At 53.7% G+C, this 16567-nt stretch overlaps 1 protein-coding gene across 1 annotated transcript; it reads right to left on the bottom strand.

The window, feature by feature from the left end:
* Positions 1–12123, bottom strand: LOC123155688 (sorbitol dehydrogenase). Its single transcript, XM_044573841.1, has 4 exons — positions 11808–12123; positions 1393–1460; positions 1041–1277; positions 1–926 (listed from the first exon to the last, which is right to left on the bottom strand). The coding sequence occupies exons 1-4, from the start codon at positions 11926–11928 to the stop codon at positions 255–257; spliced, it is 1098 nt and encodes a 365-aa protein (XP_044429776.1). The 5' UTR covers positions 11929–12123; the 3' UTR covers positions 1–254.
* Positions 12124–16567: the final 4444 nt, after the last annotated feature.

Here is a 16567-nt window from a genome sequence, read left to right as displayed (position 1 = left end):
TACTCCAAATTGATCTTTGTACTTCTATATATATGCCCGCGAGACTCAAGCAATACAACAACTATTCCATCAAATCCCTCTCTCCCTTCTAACTTTGACATCCCAGTTTCACGATAGAAATCAGTCTGCACAGTCATTTTATTTTGTTTCACGACACACAACACACCGCGCGCACGCGGACACGCTGGCATGCACGCACGCAGCTCCAGTCCAAGCATGGCTTGAATCCCTAGCAACAGTAGCAGCCTGGATGTCTAGAGGTTGAACATGACCTTGATGGCGTCGCGGCCGCGCGCGCTGACCTCGAAGGCCTCCTCCACCTCCCCCTGCGAGAAGCCGAACCTGTGCGTGATGAGCGGCTTCACGTCGATCTTGCCGCTCCGCAGGAACTCGAGGCACAGCGGCCACGTGTCCTTGTAGCGGAAGATCCCCACCACGTCCACCTCCCGGATCGCCGCCGACGTCAGCGGCACCGTCATCTCGTTGTGCCCCATCCCCACCAGGCACACCCTCCCGCCCGGCCGCGTCGCCTCCAGCGCGGTCGACATCGTCTTGCTGAACCCGGCGCAGTCCAGGCTCACGTCGATGTCGCCTCCCATCGCCGCCTGGATGCGCTCGATCTCCCCCGCGAGGTCCTCCGTGTTGCCGGAGACCTTCACGGTGGCGTCCGCGCCGAGGGACTTGGCGACGGAGAGGCGGTGGTCGTCGACGTCGGCGATGACGATCCTGGGCGCTCCAAAGGCGCGCGCGGAGAGCATGGTGACCAGGCCGATCGGGCCGGCTCCCATGATGAGCACGCTCTTCTCGGCGCCCACGTCGGCTCGGCGGCAAGCGTGCACCCCCACGCTCAGGGGCTCGCACATGGCGCCTTCCTCCAGGCTCACGTTGTCTGGAAGCTTGAAGCACAGGTCACCTGGATGCACAATCTACCCAAAACCCAACACATTGATAAGGATATTATTTATCTCAGGAACAAATGGTCAAAATCATCAAGCTCAGCTTGCAGATTGCAACTGCGTTTCAGAACAACTGTAACGTACCTGGTCAGCAAGTGATCCGTGGTAAGGTGGGGTGGCGAAGAACTTCATGTCGTCACAGAGGTTGTAGCGGCCGCCCTTGCAGTGCCTGCAGCGCCAGCAGCTGATGCCGGGCTCCAGCGCCACGCGGTCTCCCACGGCGAGGTGCTTCACGCCGTCGCCCACCTCCTCGATGATGCCAGCGCACTCGTGCCCGATCACCATGGGCTCTTTAACCACGAAATGCGCGATGCGCATCTCCTGCAATCCAACAAAGTCACGGTTTTTAGCTTGAGAAAAGAAACAGAGTACTCTGAAAGATCAAGGTACTTGATAGGAGCTACTAGATCATTGCACGTTTAATGTGAGAAACCACCTTGAGGTAATGCACGTCGCTGCCGCAGATGCCCACCGCCTTCATCCGGACTCGCACATCATAAGGACCTGGAGAGGTAAATCAATTCAGCCTCTTCCATTAACAAGATTTTTCTTTTCAGGACGATTAACAAGATTTTCAGAACACCTGTACCGACGTTTGATTGTGCACAGACAAACATAGAAACCTTCACAAGACACTGGAGTACATGTAACTCAAATTTGCTATGGATTAAATAACCTATATAGAAAATTGTCTGAACGGAAACCCGCCAAAATTGTGACGTGTTGCTTCATCCAATGTATTGGTCACGAATAAACATTGTCATCATATAACTGGTCACTGACTCTATACAATGCACCAATAAAGTAGTTGATACCCGAAGCTGAGGAAGGAAGTCAACTCGGTGATCATTTGCTCACTCAGATGCATCTGGCTGGAGAGAAACCAGAGGGTTCTCATGAGCACTTGGCTTTTAATGCTAAATTTGATAGAATTCGTGATCATTGTCGAGTGGCGAAAGGTGGGCAACGGTGCTGCTACCTCTGCAAGGATCCTGGCCACCCTGCCCTCCTTTGTCCGGATAGACCGGTGGTCTCGGAGCTCATGATGTATGGGCATGGGATCGAGGGGTTGGGTTTCTTCCACCTCGAGGTCCCTGACGCCCCTCCGCCGTCTCCTTCCCTTCAGGCGATTGTCACGGTCGTCGATGGCGTGGCATCCCCGGAGATGATTGAGGCTGAGCTCAACCATCTCTACCGTCACCAGTGGGACTGGGTGGTCACCCCCTCCGCCGGTCACATCTTCTCTGTCGTCTTCCCCGACTCCGTCAGCTACGGCTACGCGAGCGTAGTGGCCAGATCACTCTCGCCCTCAACCAGTTGGTTGTCGAGATCTCCGAGCCGGTTCTCGACGCTCAGGCCGTGGCCGTCCTCGACACCGCCTGGATCCTCATCTCCGGCCTCCCCGATATTGCGCGGTCCGAGCTCGTCATCCGCCAGATGTCCCGTCTCTTAGGCAAGGTGGTGGTGGTTGATGAGCTATCTATTCGCAAGGAGGAGGAGGTCCGGGTCAAGGTCAAGTGCCTCGACTCCTCCAAGCTTCGCACCTTAGTCCGCGTCTTCTTCAACGACCAGGGCTTCGACCTCAGGTTCGCCCCCGAGCCTCCCAACCACGTTGGGCGCCCCCGCTCCTTCGACGCCGGCCCCCCAGGTGGCAACCCGGGGGCCGGTGGGGACTACCACGGCCGTCACCGCTCCCGGTCCCACCGCTCGGATGAGGAGGGAGCGTCCGAGGACTCCCGCTCCCCTTCCCCCTCGCCTCCTCCACCTGCCGCGGGGGGCAAGGGCCGCCAGGCCGCTCCTCTCCCTCCGCTGGGTGGCCCTTCGCTCGCGGCGGCGTCTCCCTCCGAGGGGAGCGACATCTCCAGTGTGGGCATGGTGGTCTGCCCGGCCTCCTCCCCGCGCTCCCCCGCCTCGTTCCCTCCTACGGAGCGGGACTCGGTGGCCCTGCCCCTCGGCGCCCCCCCTGATGCGCCGGCGGCGCCCGCGGAGGGGGAAATGTCGCCTGTGGTGGATCCCCCCTCCCCGGCCGCCGGTCTCCCCGCCGCCTCGTCTCCTCCACGGCTAGGGGATGCCCCGCCCTCGCCTCTGCCGCGGGATGCCCCGGCTCCTGCCCCTGCGACCCTCCTCGCGCCACCTCCTCCGCCGGCTGCGTCTCCACCTCCTACGCCACTCCTCCTCGGCTGTTCTGGGCCTGTTCAGCTAGCCTCTCCCTCGCCGTCTCTGACGGGGGAGGGTGCGGCTCGCGTGCTCACTCCGATGGCGGCCCAGCCCCCTCCCCCCGTTCAGCCGCCTACTCCCGTCGCGGTAGGTCGACCTCCTCCCCGGTGGTTGCCTCCCGCCGGAGTGCGCGCCTGGATGCTGCCCACCTTGAGGGCAGCCCGGCTCTGCCCATCCCCGAGCGGGCGGAGCTCCGCGCTGCCGCCCGTAACCTGGAGCCAGGTATGCCCGCCGTTCCCCCCTCTGCTTCGTCTTGTTCCTTCTCTGTGCTTGAGTCCATTCCTTTGGGGAACCTCGCCAAAGTGGCCTCCGACTCCGCGATCATCTTCAGAGGGGAGGCTGGCCCCCCTTTAGTCCAGATCGCGGCCATCAGAGCTCGTGAGATCCTTGATGGGTAGCTCGCGGAGGCACGTGCAGCCCTTCTTTTACCTCCGGCCGCCTCTGCGGTGGGGGTGTCTCCCACCCCGCCTGGTCCGCGGCGGACGGCGCCCCCCCTCCGGCGGCCGGGGCGGAGATCCGTGGCCGTACTCGCTCCCGCACTGCGGCTCTTCGCGCGCAAAGCGCTTCTCGTGTTCTGGGGTCAAGCAGCCCCCCGATGGCTCCTTAATGCGAGCCCTCTTCTGGAACATTCGCGGCTTCGGCCATGATGGTCGTCGCCGCCAACTTGTGGAGTACATGCGGGATGAGCACATCGACATCGTTGCCGTTCAAGAGACCATGCGTCGCGACTTCTCGCTCCCTGAGCTCGACCGTTTGAGCTCCCACCTCTTTGTGTGGCACTGGCTCCCTTCTAGTGGGAGCTCAGGCCACTCGGGTGGCATCCTTTTAGGTGTGAAGGATGCCACCTTCAAGGTGGGCAGCATGGATCGGGGGGAATTCTTCGTCAGCATGGAACTATTCGAGAGATCTCTCAACTTCAAGTGGGAGATCATCATTGTCTACGGGCCTGCCGACCATAGTCGGTCGGCCGCCTTCCTTGAGGAGCTCCACCGGAAGATCTTGGCTGCCTCCCTCCCCGTGGTAGTGGGTGGCGACTTTAACTTGCTGCGCGTGGCGGAAGACAAGAGCAATGACAATGTCTGCTTTGCCCGGATGCAGTTGTTTAATGACTTCATTGCTGACCTCGCCCTCCGGGAGATTGATAGGATTGGTGCCCGGTTCACTTGGACCAATCGGCAAGCCTCCCCGACCCAGTCCGTCTTGGACAGGGTCTTAGTGTCCCCGGAGTGGGACCTCCGTTGCTCCCTAGCCTCTCTCCGCGCCATCACTAGGATTGGCTCGGATCATGTCCCCCTTCTTCTCTCCTCCGCGGACGAGCGTCCGCCGATCCCCCCTCGTTTCCGCTTTGAGACCTTCTGGCTCTCCCAGTCTGGATTTACCGACGCCGTCTGCGCGCGGTGGATCGAGGCTCGGGCCCACCCCCACCCTCGGCCCCCCTCGGCTATTGACGCGTGGCACTTCTGTGCGAAATGTGGGCAGTTTATGAAGGGGTGGGGGGCCAACCTTGGCCGCGACGCCAGGGAGCGTAAGAAGGCGCTGCTTACCGCGATCCAGGCCCTTGACCTTAGGGCCGACGTGGTGGGTCTCTCTCCGGACGAGTGGTTGTCCCGCTATGACCTCGAATACCAACTCTCCGTGATCTACACCAATGAGGAGGCTTATTGGCGCCTTCGGGGTGCGTAGAAATGGGTCCTGAAGGGTGACGCGAATACTGCATACTTCCAGGCTATCGCCAACGGCCGCCGTAGACGCAACACCATCCCCCTTCTCTGGAATGGGGAGACCCTCCTCCAGGACCCCCGCGACATCCGGACCCATGTCGACGGCTTCTATAGGTCCCTTTTCTCTGCCGCTCCTCGGAGCGGCATCTCCCTCGCCCCTGATTGTTGGGCCGGCCTCCAGCTAGTGTCCGACGCGGAGTACGCGGCCTTGACGGCCCCCTTCTCTGAGCAAGAGGTCTGGGAGGCTATCAAGGGTATGAATGCTTCTTCTGCTCCGGGCCCGGATGGACTCCCAGTCATCTTCTTCCAGACCTTCTGGAACGTTATTAAACCAGAAGTCATGGCCATCTTTGAGGAATTCTTTGTTGGTTCTATTGACCTGGGGCGCCTCAACTACGGGATCATCTCTCTCATCCCCAAGGTCCCTGGGGCGTCCGACATCCGCCAGTTCCGGCCGATCACGGTCATTAATGTGATCTTCCGGATCCTGGCCAAAGGGTACGCCAATAGGGTGACCCTGCTTGCTGACCGGATAACCCACCCTAACCAGTCGGCCTTCATTAAGGGCCGATATATCCTAGATGGAGTCCTGGTCCTTCATGAAGTCCTTCACGAGGTCCGGGTCAAACGCCTTAAGGCGGTCTTTCTGAAGATCGATTTCCACAAAGCCTACGACTCTGTTAGCTGGACCTTCCTCAGGGAAGTCCTTCTTCGGAAGGGCTTTGATGACCGGTGGATCACTAGAGTCATGCAAATGGTCTCTTGCGGTCGCACGGCGGTTAACATCAACGGCGAGATTGGTCCTTTCTTCCCTACCCTTTGTGGGGTGCGCCAAGGCGACCCCTTCTCCCCGTTCCTGTTCAATATGGTAGTCGACGCTCTTGCCTCCATCCTTGATAAGGCAAAAGCCGCTGGCCACATCCGCGGGATTACCCCACACCTTTCTAGGGGCTCGGGGATCTCCATCCTCCAGTATGCTGACGACACGATCATTATGGTCGAAGGCTCGGAGGTGGACATCGCCAACCTCAAGTTCCTCCTTCTCTGCTTCCAACAGATGTCGGGCCTCAAGATCAACTTTGAGAAGAGTGATGTCATGGTTATGGGATATTCCCCCTCTGAGTCTATGACCATCGCCAACAGACTTAATTGCCGCCTGGGCTCTTTCCCCACCTCCTACCTGGGGACTCCCATTAGCGACTCGCGACTCTCCGTCGCGGACCTGCGGCCCTCCGTGACTAAGCTCCAATCCCGTTGCGAGCCCTGGCAGGGGAGATGGCTATCTAAGGCGGCCCGGACTATTCTCATCAACTCTTCCCTCTCCAGTCTCCTTCTGTTCCTTGAGTTTCTACAGCCTCCATGAATCTCTCCACAAGGAGATCGCCAAAATTCAGTCCCGCTTCTACTGGGCTGGCGAGCATGATAAGCAGAAGTACCACATGGTCAGCTGGCCTGACATCTGCAAGCCCAGGGAGCAAGGTGGTCTGGGCATCATGTGCTCTAAAAGGATGAATATTGCCCTTCTCTCCCGTTGGCTCTGGCGCATCGCCCAGGGTCAAGGTGGCCTCTGGCTCGACATTATCCGGAATAAATACCTGAGGGGTCAGCCCCTAGCCTTCTGCCAGAAATCGGGCGGCTCTCAGTTCTGGCAGTCTATTGTCCAGCTTCTCCCGGTGCTCCGCATTGGGACCTCCATCTCGGTGGGATCCGGCCTCTCGACGCTTTTCTGGTTTGATCGTTGGGCCGGAGACGCTCCCTTTGCAGCCCGCTTCCCCGCCCTCTTCTCTATCTCTGTCGACCCCACGATTTTGGTCAATAGGGCCCTTCTTGACTTAGGGCGCCTTGCTTTCCGTCGGCCTTTTGGGCCGGCGGAATCCGCCGCCTGGCGTGAGTTGCTTGATTGCGTTGCGTTGCATGAGCCGTTGGTGGATGGCAGATCGGACCTTGTGCGGTGGCGTCTGGATCCGTCGGGCTTGTTCTCCACCAAGTCGCTGTACCCGGCCATTGCCCCATCCTCCGCTCCCCTCCCCCTATCGATGGTGTGGTCCGTCCGTGTTCCCCTGAAGATCTGCATATTCATGTGGCAGTGGATTCGCGGCCGAGTCCCGTCTGGAGTGGAGGTCTGCAAGCGCAATGGCCCGGGCACCGGTATCTGCCCGCTCTGTGGAGTCCCTGAAGACTCGAACCACATCTTCTTCTCCTGCGTCTCCGCCCAGTTCCTCTGGAGCTGCTTTCGCGAGGTGGTCGGTGGTAGTTGGTGCCACACCAATTTCCCGGACCTTTTTGTTGAACTCCAGTTGTCCCCCGCGTCCTACTCCCCTTCGTCGCGCTACTGACGCTCTCTATAAATTCTCGGGTTTCTTGCAGCTTTGGCGGCCGCTTAGCCGCCCCCCGGACCGTGACGCCATCTCCGTCTTCATCGCCGACATCCGTTCGATGGCCGTCCGCCTGTCGCCGCCGCCCCCGCCGCCTCCGCCGGATCCTGACTAGACGCCTTGTGTTTGGTGTGTGGGTGTTGTTTTTGTTTTCCTTTTGGGCTTGTTGAGCTGTGCCCTCAGCAGAACCTATGTACTTTGTCGTGAGTCTTGGGTGGGTGTGTGTGGACTTGCTTCGGTTTGTATGCTCTGTGGCGGTTTGCTTTATTTATAAAGCGGGGCGAAAGCCTTTTTCGATAACGGTAGTCTAAAGAGAATAGCCCCGTAGCTTGCCGCGGTAGACCGCTCGGGCCGCCACCCCCCTCGGTGCCTTCAGAATAAATTCATGTAAACTGACATTGTTTTCTACCTTAATATAGGGATAAGTATATAGACACACAGATCTTTTGTGCGTTCTCGGAAAAAAAGTAGCCGATACCAAGTGTATGTTGCCTAAGGGCATCTTTAATCCATTCCCAAAAATTAATCCACAAAGTCCAGCACACAAGAGTTAACTCTTGAAATTTTTTGACCAGTCAATGCAAGATGCTTAAGGACTTGCTTACTAAAACAAACAATATTTTATGAAGTATCAATGCTTATATCTATAACAGAGGTGGCTAGTTAAGCATGAGCCCTCTATAAATAAGTATCGGTCCATAAACAAAAGTCAGTTTATTTTTCTAAACACCTTGCATTGAACATGAATTAAAGATGGTGCAATATAATCCATGCGCTAATGTAGTCTAATAACTTCCTACCACTCACTCGAAAATGGAATCCACAACATCTTCCCGCCACCTCCCAGCCTTCATATTTAGAGTCTGAGGGCTGCCTTTTAAAGCTCACTCCATATGATAGTTGTGTGTGGGAGTGCACTCCATATGAAGGCCTCCTTTGGTTCATAGGATAGGAATAGTATAGGAATAGGAAAATCATAGGAAGTGAGATAACATGCATCTCAAATCCTATAGATAAAGAGATGTCGTTTGATGCATAGAATCGGAATTTTTCCATTCAGTCTAGGTCAATGTTTTTTTCCTTTGAAATGTGAAGGATTGATTCCTATCCTACATAGGAATAGGAACCCATTCCTACAAACCAAAGGGCTCCAAAGGAATTTTTCCTATAAAGCTCTTATCCTTTGCAATTCCTACAATATTCCTATGAACCAAAGGAGGCTGAAAGTTGTGTGTGGGTGAAGGAAACTTCATCTGGTCCCCACCTCACGTGAAGTCATTACTTTAACTAGATTGTTGATGGCGCGCGTTGCCGTGCCAGTCTAATTTGGCTCTAATTTTTTTAGGGATATGAAGTAATTTGTTTTTAATTATTCGCAATGCTTTTGAAGTAGTATTGTGGTTTCTTGTATTTCATGTTTACCTCCTTCGTTTTACAAAATCATAATGTGTAATTAAGGAGAATTCGATTGGATTGCAAAAAACAGTATTTTAATATACTTTTGTTAGATTTGACGGATTTGTAGTTGATTCAAGTATGTGTCTCAACTGTATGAGTTTAGGATGGTTGGTAGATACATGTTGTGATTGATCGTGAGCTCTCTTGGCTCCTAGAAAAATCGCTCTTGCAAAGGCTCCCATCATGACATCTCTATTAGGGAAAAAAACATGTAGAAGTTCAAAGGCCGAGCCCAGCCCAAACATCTGCATATCATTTTAATTACAATTTTTTACCCTTTGCATAAGTAATGTACAAAAATAACAGTATACTGTATACTGCAGAACATATACTTTGTACAATGTGTAGTTATCATCAACAATTTGTTGGATTGACAAGACTCTCGACGCAAATAGTTCAGGTTTTTGCCTCCCGCCGCCGCCGCCTCCTCCTTCCTCCACAAAAAAGTTAGGGTTTTTGCCTCCTGCCGTCGCCGCCGCAGGTCCGCCTCCTCTCCGGTGGCCCTAGGGCCATGGAGGCGCGGTGGATCTCGGCAAGGGCCGGCGGGAGGGCTCCGTTTTTAGTCGTTTCTTTCAGTTTTTCTAGGGTTTGTGTCCTGCTCAGGAAGACGAGACGGCGGCGGCTCCCTGAAGATGGAATAAAGGTCTCCCCGTCTAGTCCCCGTTCCGGCGGCGCGTCTAGCACCGTTGGTGGGCGTGTGGAGGTGTGTCTCTGGCAGATCTATCTTTGGTGGATTTGCTCGGATCTCGTCGTTGTTCGTCTACGTTCGCGTGTCTTCGTATTGGATCTTTCTGATCTACGTTATTCTTCATCTGCGGCGGTTGCTGTTCTGGTGCGTTGGACCTACGGGGCCTTAGCACGACGACTTCCCGACTGTCTACTACAACAAGTTGTGCCCGACTCCGGCGATGGAGGGGCGATGACGGCGGCGCGCCTTCGGCTTGCTTTAGTGCTGGTAGTCGTCGCTAGGTGGTCTATGGATCTGGATGGGATCTGAAGGTGTGGACGGTGGAGGGAGATGAGAAATTAGGTTAGGTATAAAGGGTCCTGCGTGTTGGGAGAGTTTTTATATAGCACACTGCAAGCGATCGACTTTGACGGTTCATTGGATAGGTGGGCTGGCGGCTGGCAGAGCAGGCCCAGTTTACCACAATGCTTCGTTTCGGCCATAAGAGTAGCAGCCCATTAGGACAACTGGGCCACTATTCAACATATGCAGGAGAGAGGCCAATAGACATCAGATCGAATGGCTAGAAACGGTTAGATCATGAAAACGGACAGCCAGAAATGTAATGTGCTGAGAGGGCTCGCTTTAGGTGCGGTTATACTGTCTTTAATTGGGAAATAAGATGCCTCATTGATAAATGGGTTCCATGGTATGGAGATAGCTAAATATGGCAACTCTAACTTTGTGCTTTGCCTCAGTGGTCTCCATAATGCATATGGAGCGCGCTCCATGTGGATATAAACGCTGCGTTATGGTGACTCTACTAGAGTTGCTTTTAGAAGAGTAGCCATATGGAATATGAAAGCCGCGGCGCCTGTGCACAAACACAGAGTCGTCAAAAAGGTAGCTACATGTTTTTCTTACATGTGTGTCCTAATTGTTGTGGACTATAAAGGTTCTTCTCCAAAATTTCAAAATTCAGAAGATTCAGGCTTCAGTTCAGTTTCAGTCCCCACCTCAACGATGCGAGTTTTTAGATACACGATTAAACATCGATTTCAACTAGTATTTACACATGGATTTACAAAATGGATTTTAAGAAGGATTACAATGATTCTCTGTTGAACTATGGGTTCTTTTCCCTCTTCAAAGTGACATCGTAGGCAGGGAAAACTTCGGTCACCGCAACTTTCTGTGGCCACGCGGTTGACGAACCCTGTCATCCTAGATGAGGGATAAGGCCACAGTCTTGAAGGTCGCGTGAGCGCCGCGGCCATTTCTGTGGGGGCAACCACTGAAATGAGGTGAAGTACACGTGGCGTGGGGAGGTCAAGGACCGCGTCGTCCGCGACCCACTCTGAGTACTCCCATGCCCTCTCCAGAACTCTCTCTCAACACGGTACTCTTTGGTCTTGCCGAGGGCGCGGCTGTGCCGACATGGTAATTGGGGAAGAGAGGGTGGCAGTCCCCGAAGGGGGCCGATGGGGGGTGAGTGCGCCGCAACGGGGGTGGGGAAGAGTGTGAATGTGGTGGCTCCAACGAAGGAGGGCAATGGGGGTTATATACTCGCGAATGGGGCGCACTCCGATGGTAAATATGATGGGATTTGCTCCGTTCAGGTGGAAAGTGGGTGCAGCATTGGCAGTCTCAGAAACGACAGATGACGTCTATGCCATTGACCGGGCTGCACGCGGGAGGAAGTGGACGGACTGAAACTTTCCTCCCGTGCGAGTGGTTGCGGATGGAGGCTGCTCCATATCAACACCCTCAGCCTCCAAATATGAAGGTTCACAGGCTGGATATTGAGCACGCTCCATAAATTATGCAGGTCGAGGGATGGACGACGACGTCTTATTGACGGTTATTGTACTATCGAGCCGATATGGCGACTCTGGTAGTTTTGGTCTTAGGCAGGCGTGTTTTTCTTTGAAACTGCTTCCTAGTAGGAGTTAGAATTTTTTTTGGTGTTGATTAGAGATGCTCGAAGGGCCTCTCTGCCTGTAAACAAAAAAAGAAAAAAAAAGTAAAGGGCTGTGGTTTTCTTTACAACCAAGGTCTGTGATCCGGGGATATCTGAATTTCACATACCATTCCTGTTCGGGAAGAGTGACAGTTACAGTCTGCAAACTGACTCAAATAAAAAATTGTGTTAAATCTGAGCTCTCCTCCTATATTACCTCCATGTCTGACATTCGCAAACCCGATAAGTAAGATAAGGTAAAAAAAGTCTAACTTGTCAGTGCCACCTGGATTTCAGGACCGACTGTCTAAAAACAGATATTTCTGGACTATATCAATCGGCAGAAAACCGATGGAGTTCACGAGCCAGCAATGGATTTCAAAATCATAGAACGGCGAGTCGATCTGTATAGCGAAAATCAGCGACGGAAAGGTCGGGAAGAAAAAAAAATACCGAGGGGCGGAAGCTTGAAGGGCATGATCTTGAGGGTGTTCTTGGCCACTAGCCACGCCGCCATGTTCTCCCCCTCGCCGGCCACTGCCGCCGCCGCCTCGCCTTTCCCTCCCTTCCCCATCTCCTGATCTCCCTCTTCTTTCCCTCCCACTCAGTCACAGGCTCACACTATACTGAAGAGCAGGTGAGTGATGCGACGGCTATATAACGAGGGGTGACTCCTCCGATGCAGCCATGCTGCGGTGGTGCGAGTGCGATGCTTATCGCTTTATTATCTCTTGCAAGTTGTGGACGTCGGCGAAGGCAATTATTTTTCCTTTGGATCAGCTCGCCCCCGGCCTTGTCGGGGCTGCGCCGAGCCTTCCGTCGTGTCCGCCGACTGTGACTGTGCGGGTGAACCTTGCCGCTTCGCGGTTCGACTCCATCAGCCCGTCGTGTTCCCGCAATCAGGCAAAGAGGACGGCAGGATTATTATATCGGACAATGTGTGTGATCATCATTTTTCCTTTGTTTTTAACAATTTCCTCTTCTTTCCGAATCACAAGCGTGTGATCATTAGAGCGATGCGCGTCACAGTGGGTGCTGGATAGCCAGTGTGCGTGTCATGTCGGCCTCGATCATATCCGGGCACGGCTTCTGTTTGGGCCACAGTTTCTTCTAGATTTTTTTTTTGCGGGGGCAGTTTCTTCTAGATGGGACCACACTTTTTTATAGGAGCCGCCCAGAAATCTTATGCGAGATAGGAGCAGCCGGGTGACGAGAGGCAGGCCCGAGCTTTTCACTCGACACCATGTCATTGTCTCCAAACTAAGGCAAACTCCAACGCATGATCTCAAATGAACGTTCATTTCGTCCGTTTTTCGTTTGTTTGGGGTGATTATAGGATCGTATCTGCTCGGATTTCTGGATGCGCCGGTCGTGCGTTTGATGTGCGGCCGTATTTCGGTCGCATCTCGTCCGTTGTGCATACAAAATATTAAAAGAACAATTGATGCAGCTAAATGGGCATAGTTCATGCCAGGGTGCCACGTCAGCATATTATGGACTCGTATGTCAGAAATGTTGACTGGTCAAACATGATGGGTTGGTAGTTACTGACGGATATATTGTCATCGAAAACTACGACGAGGGGCAGATCGTATACGGTGATAGTCTAGTGACATTTTTTCACCATTGCAAAAGATAGCTTCGGGAACGAATTTGTGTTCGTCACATAAGGCAAAGTCTTGCCTGGCGGAGGAAGTGGTACCGTCAAGATTTTATTTTTTGTGACGGCAGTTCGGTGACGGTGGGGTGCCGGAAAATGTCACCAGGTATTTCTCGTGACAAAAAACGGTTTTACGTGACACAAGTGAAACGTCGCAGAATGGTTGAGATTTTGTAGTGTGTATTGCTCTCAGGCAGTGTTAGATGCAGGCGGTTGTATCTGTTGCTTCTCTTCTTGGCTGCAATTGGTCTTTGCAGCAATGGTTACAATTGGTCTCTTCAAACAGTTCACTTGACTGAGTAGTTCACTTAACTTCCGAGTTGTAGTTAGTCAATTGGTCTATTTAAATAGTTCACTTGACTTTCATTTTATGTGTCACGTAGTTCGTTCAACTTCCGGGCTGCAGTTGGTCTCTCTGTCAATTGGCCTGTCGTTATACTCATGCAACTTGCGGTTGGTAAGTATACAAGGAAATTACAAATTCGCAGTTCTATCCTCGGGTTTTGGGAAGGAGGGCATTAAGCCACACATGTGTCCATAATCGAGGATGCGTGAATCAATCATCCGTGCCATGTCGAACATAACCACTTTCAAGTTGTTCTTGAGATGAATCCTTCAAATGGTGCACATAAATTTTTGGTTTCAATGACTTGTAAACCACACAAGAAACATCTTTGAAATAGTTCACTTCACTTCCTTTTTATGCTTCAAATAATTCACTTAACTTCTGGGCTGCAAGCCAATTGGCACAACGACTCATCTAGTTAACATGAGAGATGATCAAAATTGCAAAGACCGTATATACTATGTTTGTCTCCCTAATGTAATCTTACCTACTGACATTTGAAAGCCGAAAGTACAAGCCTTGGTCTATTAAAAATTCACAAAGTAAATATATTAGGGTATCTCCAACGTGGACCCTCAAACCTCTTGCATATGTCCGGACTGAGCGGTTCGGACCCCGCAAGCCATCTAACGGAGTCTCCATTCGTTTGTGGACCCGTCGGACTTCCATTTTCCCGCAAACCAAAACCAATGCAGGGGCTTTGCAGGAGTCCGAACACCAGCCACATAGGACTCCGACACCCCTGGCCCACCCAAAACTCAGGCGGATCCCGTGCATTTGGCGTTAGGTGATGAAGCCATGTACCTAGGGTAGGGTCACGGACCTGACCAAAGTACCCTACCCAAGGACATCTCTAGAAGAAACTACCTTTCAGTCGACCTGGAAGGATTCCACTCGATGGACTCAAAGACAGTCGACCATGAAGACTCACTCGACCACCAGAAGATCTAGGGTCACTCTACATCCAAACGGTCTGTTATTAAGTAGTCTTTATGGCCATGATATCACTTTATGTAAGGCGTTACCAGTAACGCCTGGCCTTTATGTACATTGAACTCTCTGCTACGTGGGTTGGCTGGGGTCCTGGCACACTCTGTATAAGCCACCCCCTCCACAGGCAGAAGGGTTCACACCCCTGCAACTCCCACACACATAATCCAGTCGACCGCCTCCGGGCACTGAGACGTAGGGTTGTTACTTCCTCCGAGAAGGGCCTGAACTCATAAAACTCTTGTGTGCACAACTACTCCATAGCTAGGATCTTGCCTCTCCTTAGTACCCCCTATACTACTATCAGACTTAGAACCACGACAGTTGGCGCCCATCGTGGGGCAGGTATCTTAGCGACATGTTGGAGAAGTTGCAATTTTTCCGATTCCCTTCATCATGGTTTCAGGCGGAGTTTTGCCCGAGGGCCGCGAGATCCGTCTCGGCGCGCTTACGTTCGTCGCCGACGACTCTGCCTGGCTGCAGGAGGCTCCGCTCGACATCGACGCGCTCCCAGTCCGCGGAGCTACGAACTTTCGAGCGTGCGTCTGCGGTGTCCTCCTGCGGCAACCGTCGACCTAGTATCGGCCTGTTTTTGTGTCATCCTCCCTCCCAGCTTCCCGCCGGCGCAAGCGCTCCGGTCGGTCGAGGCTTCAGCGGTGGGTGAGGCACGCGGTGGCTCGCCAGTCGACCACCGCCCAAGTCGCGGCAATCAAGCCCGACGAATCTCTTTACGGCCTGTTCGATCTGTCGACTGGCTCCGCAGAGACTGCATCCAAGTGCGACAGCAGTGATCCAGCGGCAGAGGTCCTGATGGTCAATGGACCACACGGTCCCCCCGGCTTTCAAGGTGTCGAGGCAGGTGACGGCGGAGGCGATCCGTCGCACGTCCATGAGGAATACCTCCCCGAGCCCCTCAATTCGCTACAGAGGGAAGAACTTCGCCGCCGGAACATGGATGCACTTCACACTCCAATCGTTGGAGAAACCCCTGAGGCTCGCACCTTAGAGGACGCCCGCTTGGCCAACTTGGCTGAGCGCACTCGACTGGAGAACCTTCAGCGAGCACTCGACGAGCGCGCGTGGCAACGAATCCCTGACTCCAGTCGATGCCAGCTCTTTCCGCCTCTGACTCAGGTATATCGAACTCCGATTCAGAATTTAGCAGCTGCAGCCCGCATAGCAGAATCAATCCAGCCTTCCCAGTCAGAGGCTGGCAGAGGCTTGATGTAGATCAGAGATTTGCTCCGAGCAGCGGGAGATCAGAACTCAGCTGTATCACAGTCACGGAACAGGATTCACAGCAGATCCGTGGCAGCAAACACAGTCCAGTCGGCTCATAGCCCTAGATCGCCCCTAAGGCGTGAAGGGCGTGGTGACCGGCACGATCAGTACAAGAACCGTGAGCAGTATGATCACCGATTCGATCGCAACGATCGACGTCGAGTGCCCACTCCTCCCCCAAGGGGTGGGTCCTATGTGCCTCGACAGCAGGATGATAGACGCCACCACAGTGGCGGACGAAGGATTCCAGTCGACCCCAGGGAACCAGGCTTTGATGCGAGATCCATCATCGTTCAAGGCCTAGTCGACCGGAACAGAGCCCACAGAGAGGGTAACGACAGAGATGTACCCACCAGCAGCCGAGTGCATGTCTCCGGACCAGAGTGTTTCAGTAGAGCCATCAGAGCCGCGGTGATTCCTCCCAACTTTAGGTTGGCGACTGGAGCCAGCAAGTTCAACGGTGAGTCTAAGCCCAATACTTGGCTTGAAGACTACCGAGTGGCTGTCCAGATCGGCGGCGGGAACGACGAGGTGGCCATGAAACATCTGCCTCTTATGTTGGAGGGATCAGCCAGGGCATGGTTGAATCAGTTGACACCCAGAAGCATTTACACGTGGGAAGACCTCTCCCGAGTGTTTGTCAGAACATTCGAAGGAACGTGTAAGCGACCAGCAAGACTGACAAAGCTGCAATCTTGTGTGCAGAAGTCGAATGAGACTTTGAGAGATTACATCCAGAGATGGATCACATTGCGTCACACAGTACAGAATGTATCTGATCACCAGGCATTCTACGCTTTCAAGGAAGGCGTAAGTACAGAGAGCTAAGCCTGAAATTCGGTCGAACCGGAGACATGTCTCTGAGTCAAATGATGGATATAGCCACCAAATATGCCAACGGTGAGGAAGAGGATCGGCTCCAGAGCGGCAAGCACA

The sequence above is a fragment of the Triticum aestivum genome, chromosome 7B (assembly GCF_018294505.1).
Source record: "Triticum aestivum cultivar Chinese Spring chromosome 7B, IWGSC CS RefSeq v2.1, whole genome shotgun sequence".
Taxonomy (NCBI): domain Eukaryota; kingdom Viridiplantae; phylum Streptophyta; class Magnoliopsida; order Poales; family Poaceae; genus Triticum; species Triticum aestivum.
The sequence above is the reverse complement of the archived record's forward strand: the minus strand, read 5'-3'. Positions and strand labels throughout refer to the sequence as shown.

Excerpts from the sequence above, each read along its gene's own strand:
- LOC123155688 (XM_044573841.1), bottom strand. The coding sequence starts at position 11,928 with ATGGGGAAGGGAGGGAAAGGCGAGGCGGCGGCGGCAGTGGCCGGCGAG. Across the intron at positions 1,461-11,807 it reads CTTCAAGCTTCCGCCCCTCG|GTCCTTATGATGTGCGAGTC; the intron begins GTATTTTTTTTT and ends TTACCTCTCCAG. Across the intron at positions 1,278-1,392 it reads GCGACGTGCATTACCTCAAG|GAGATGCGCATCGCGCATTT; the intron begins GTGGTTTCTCAC and ends GTTGGATTGCAG.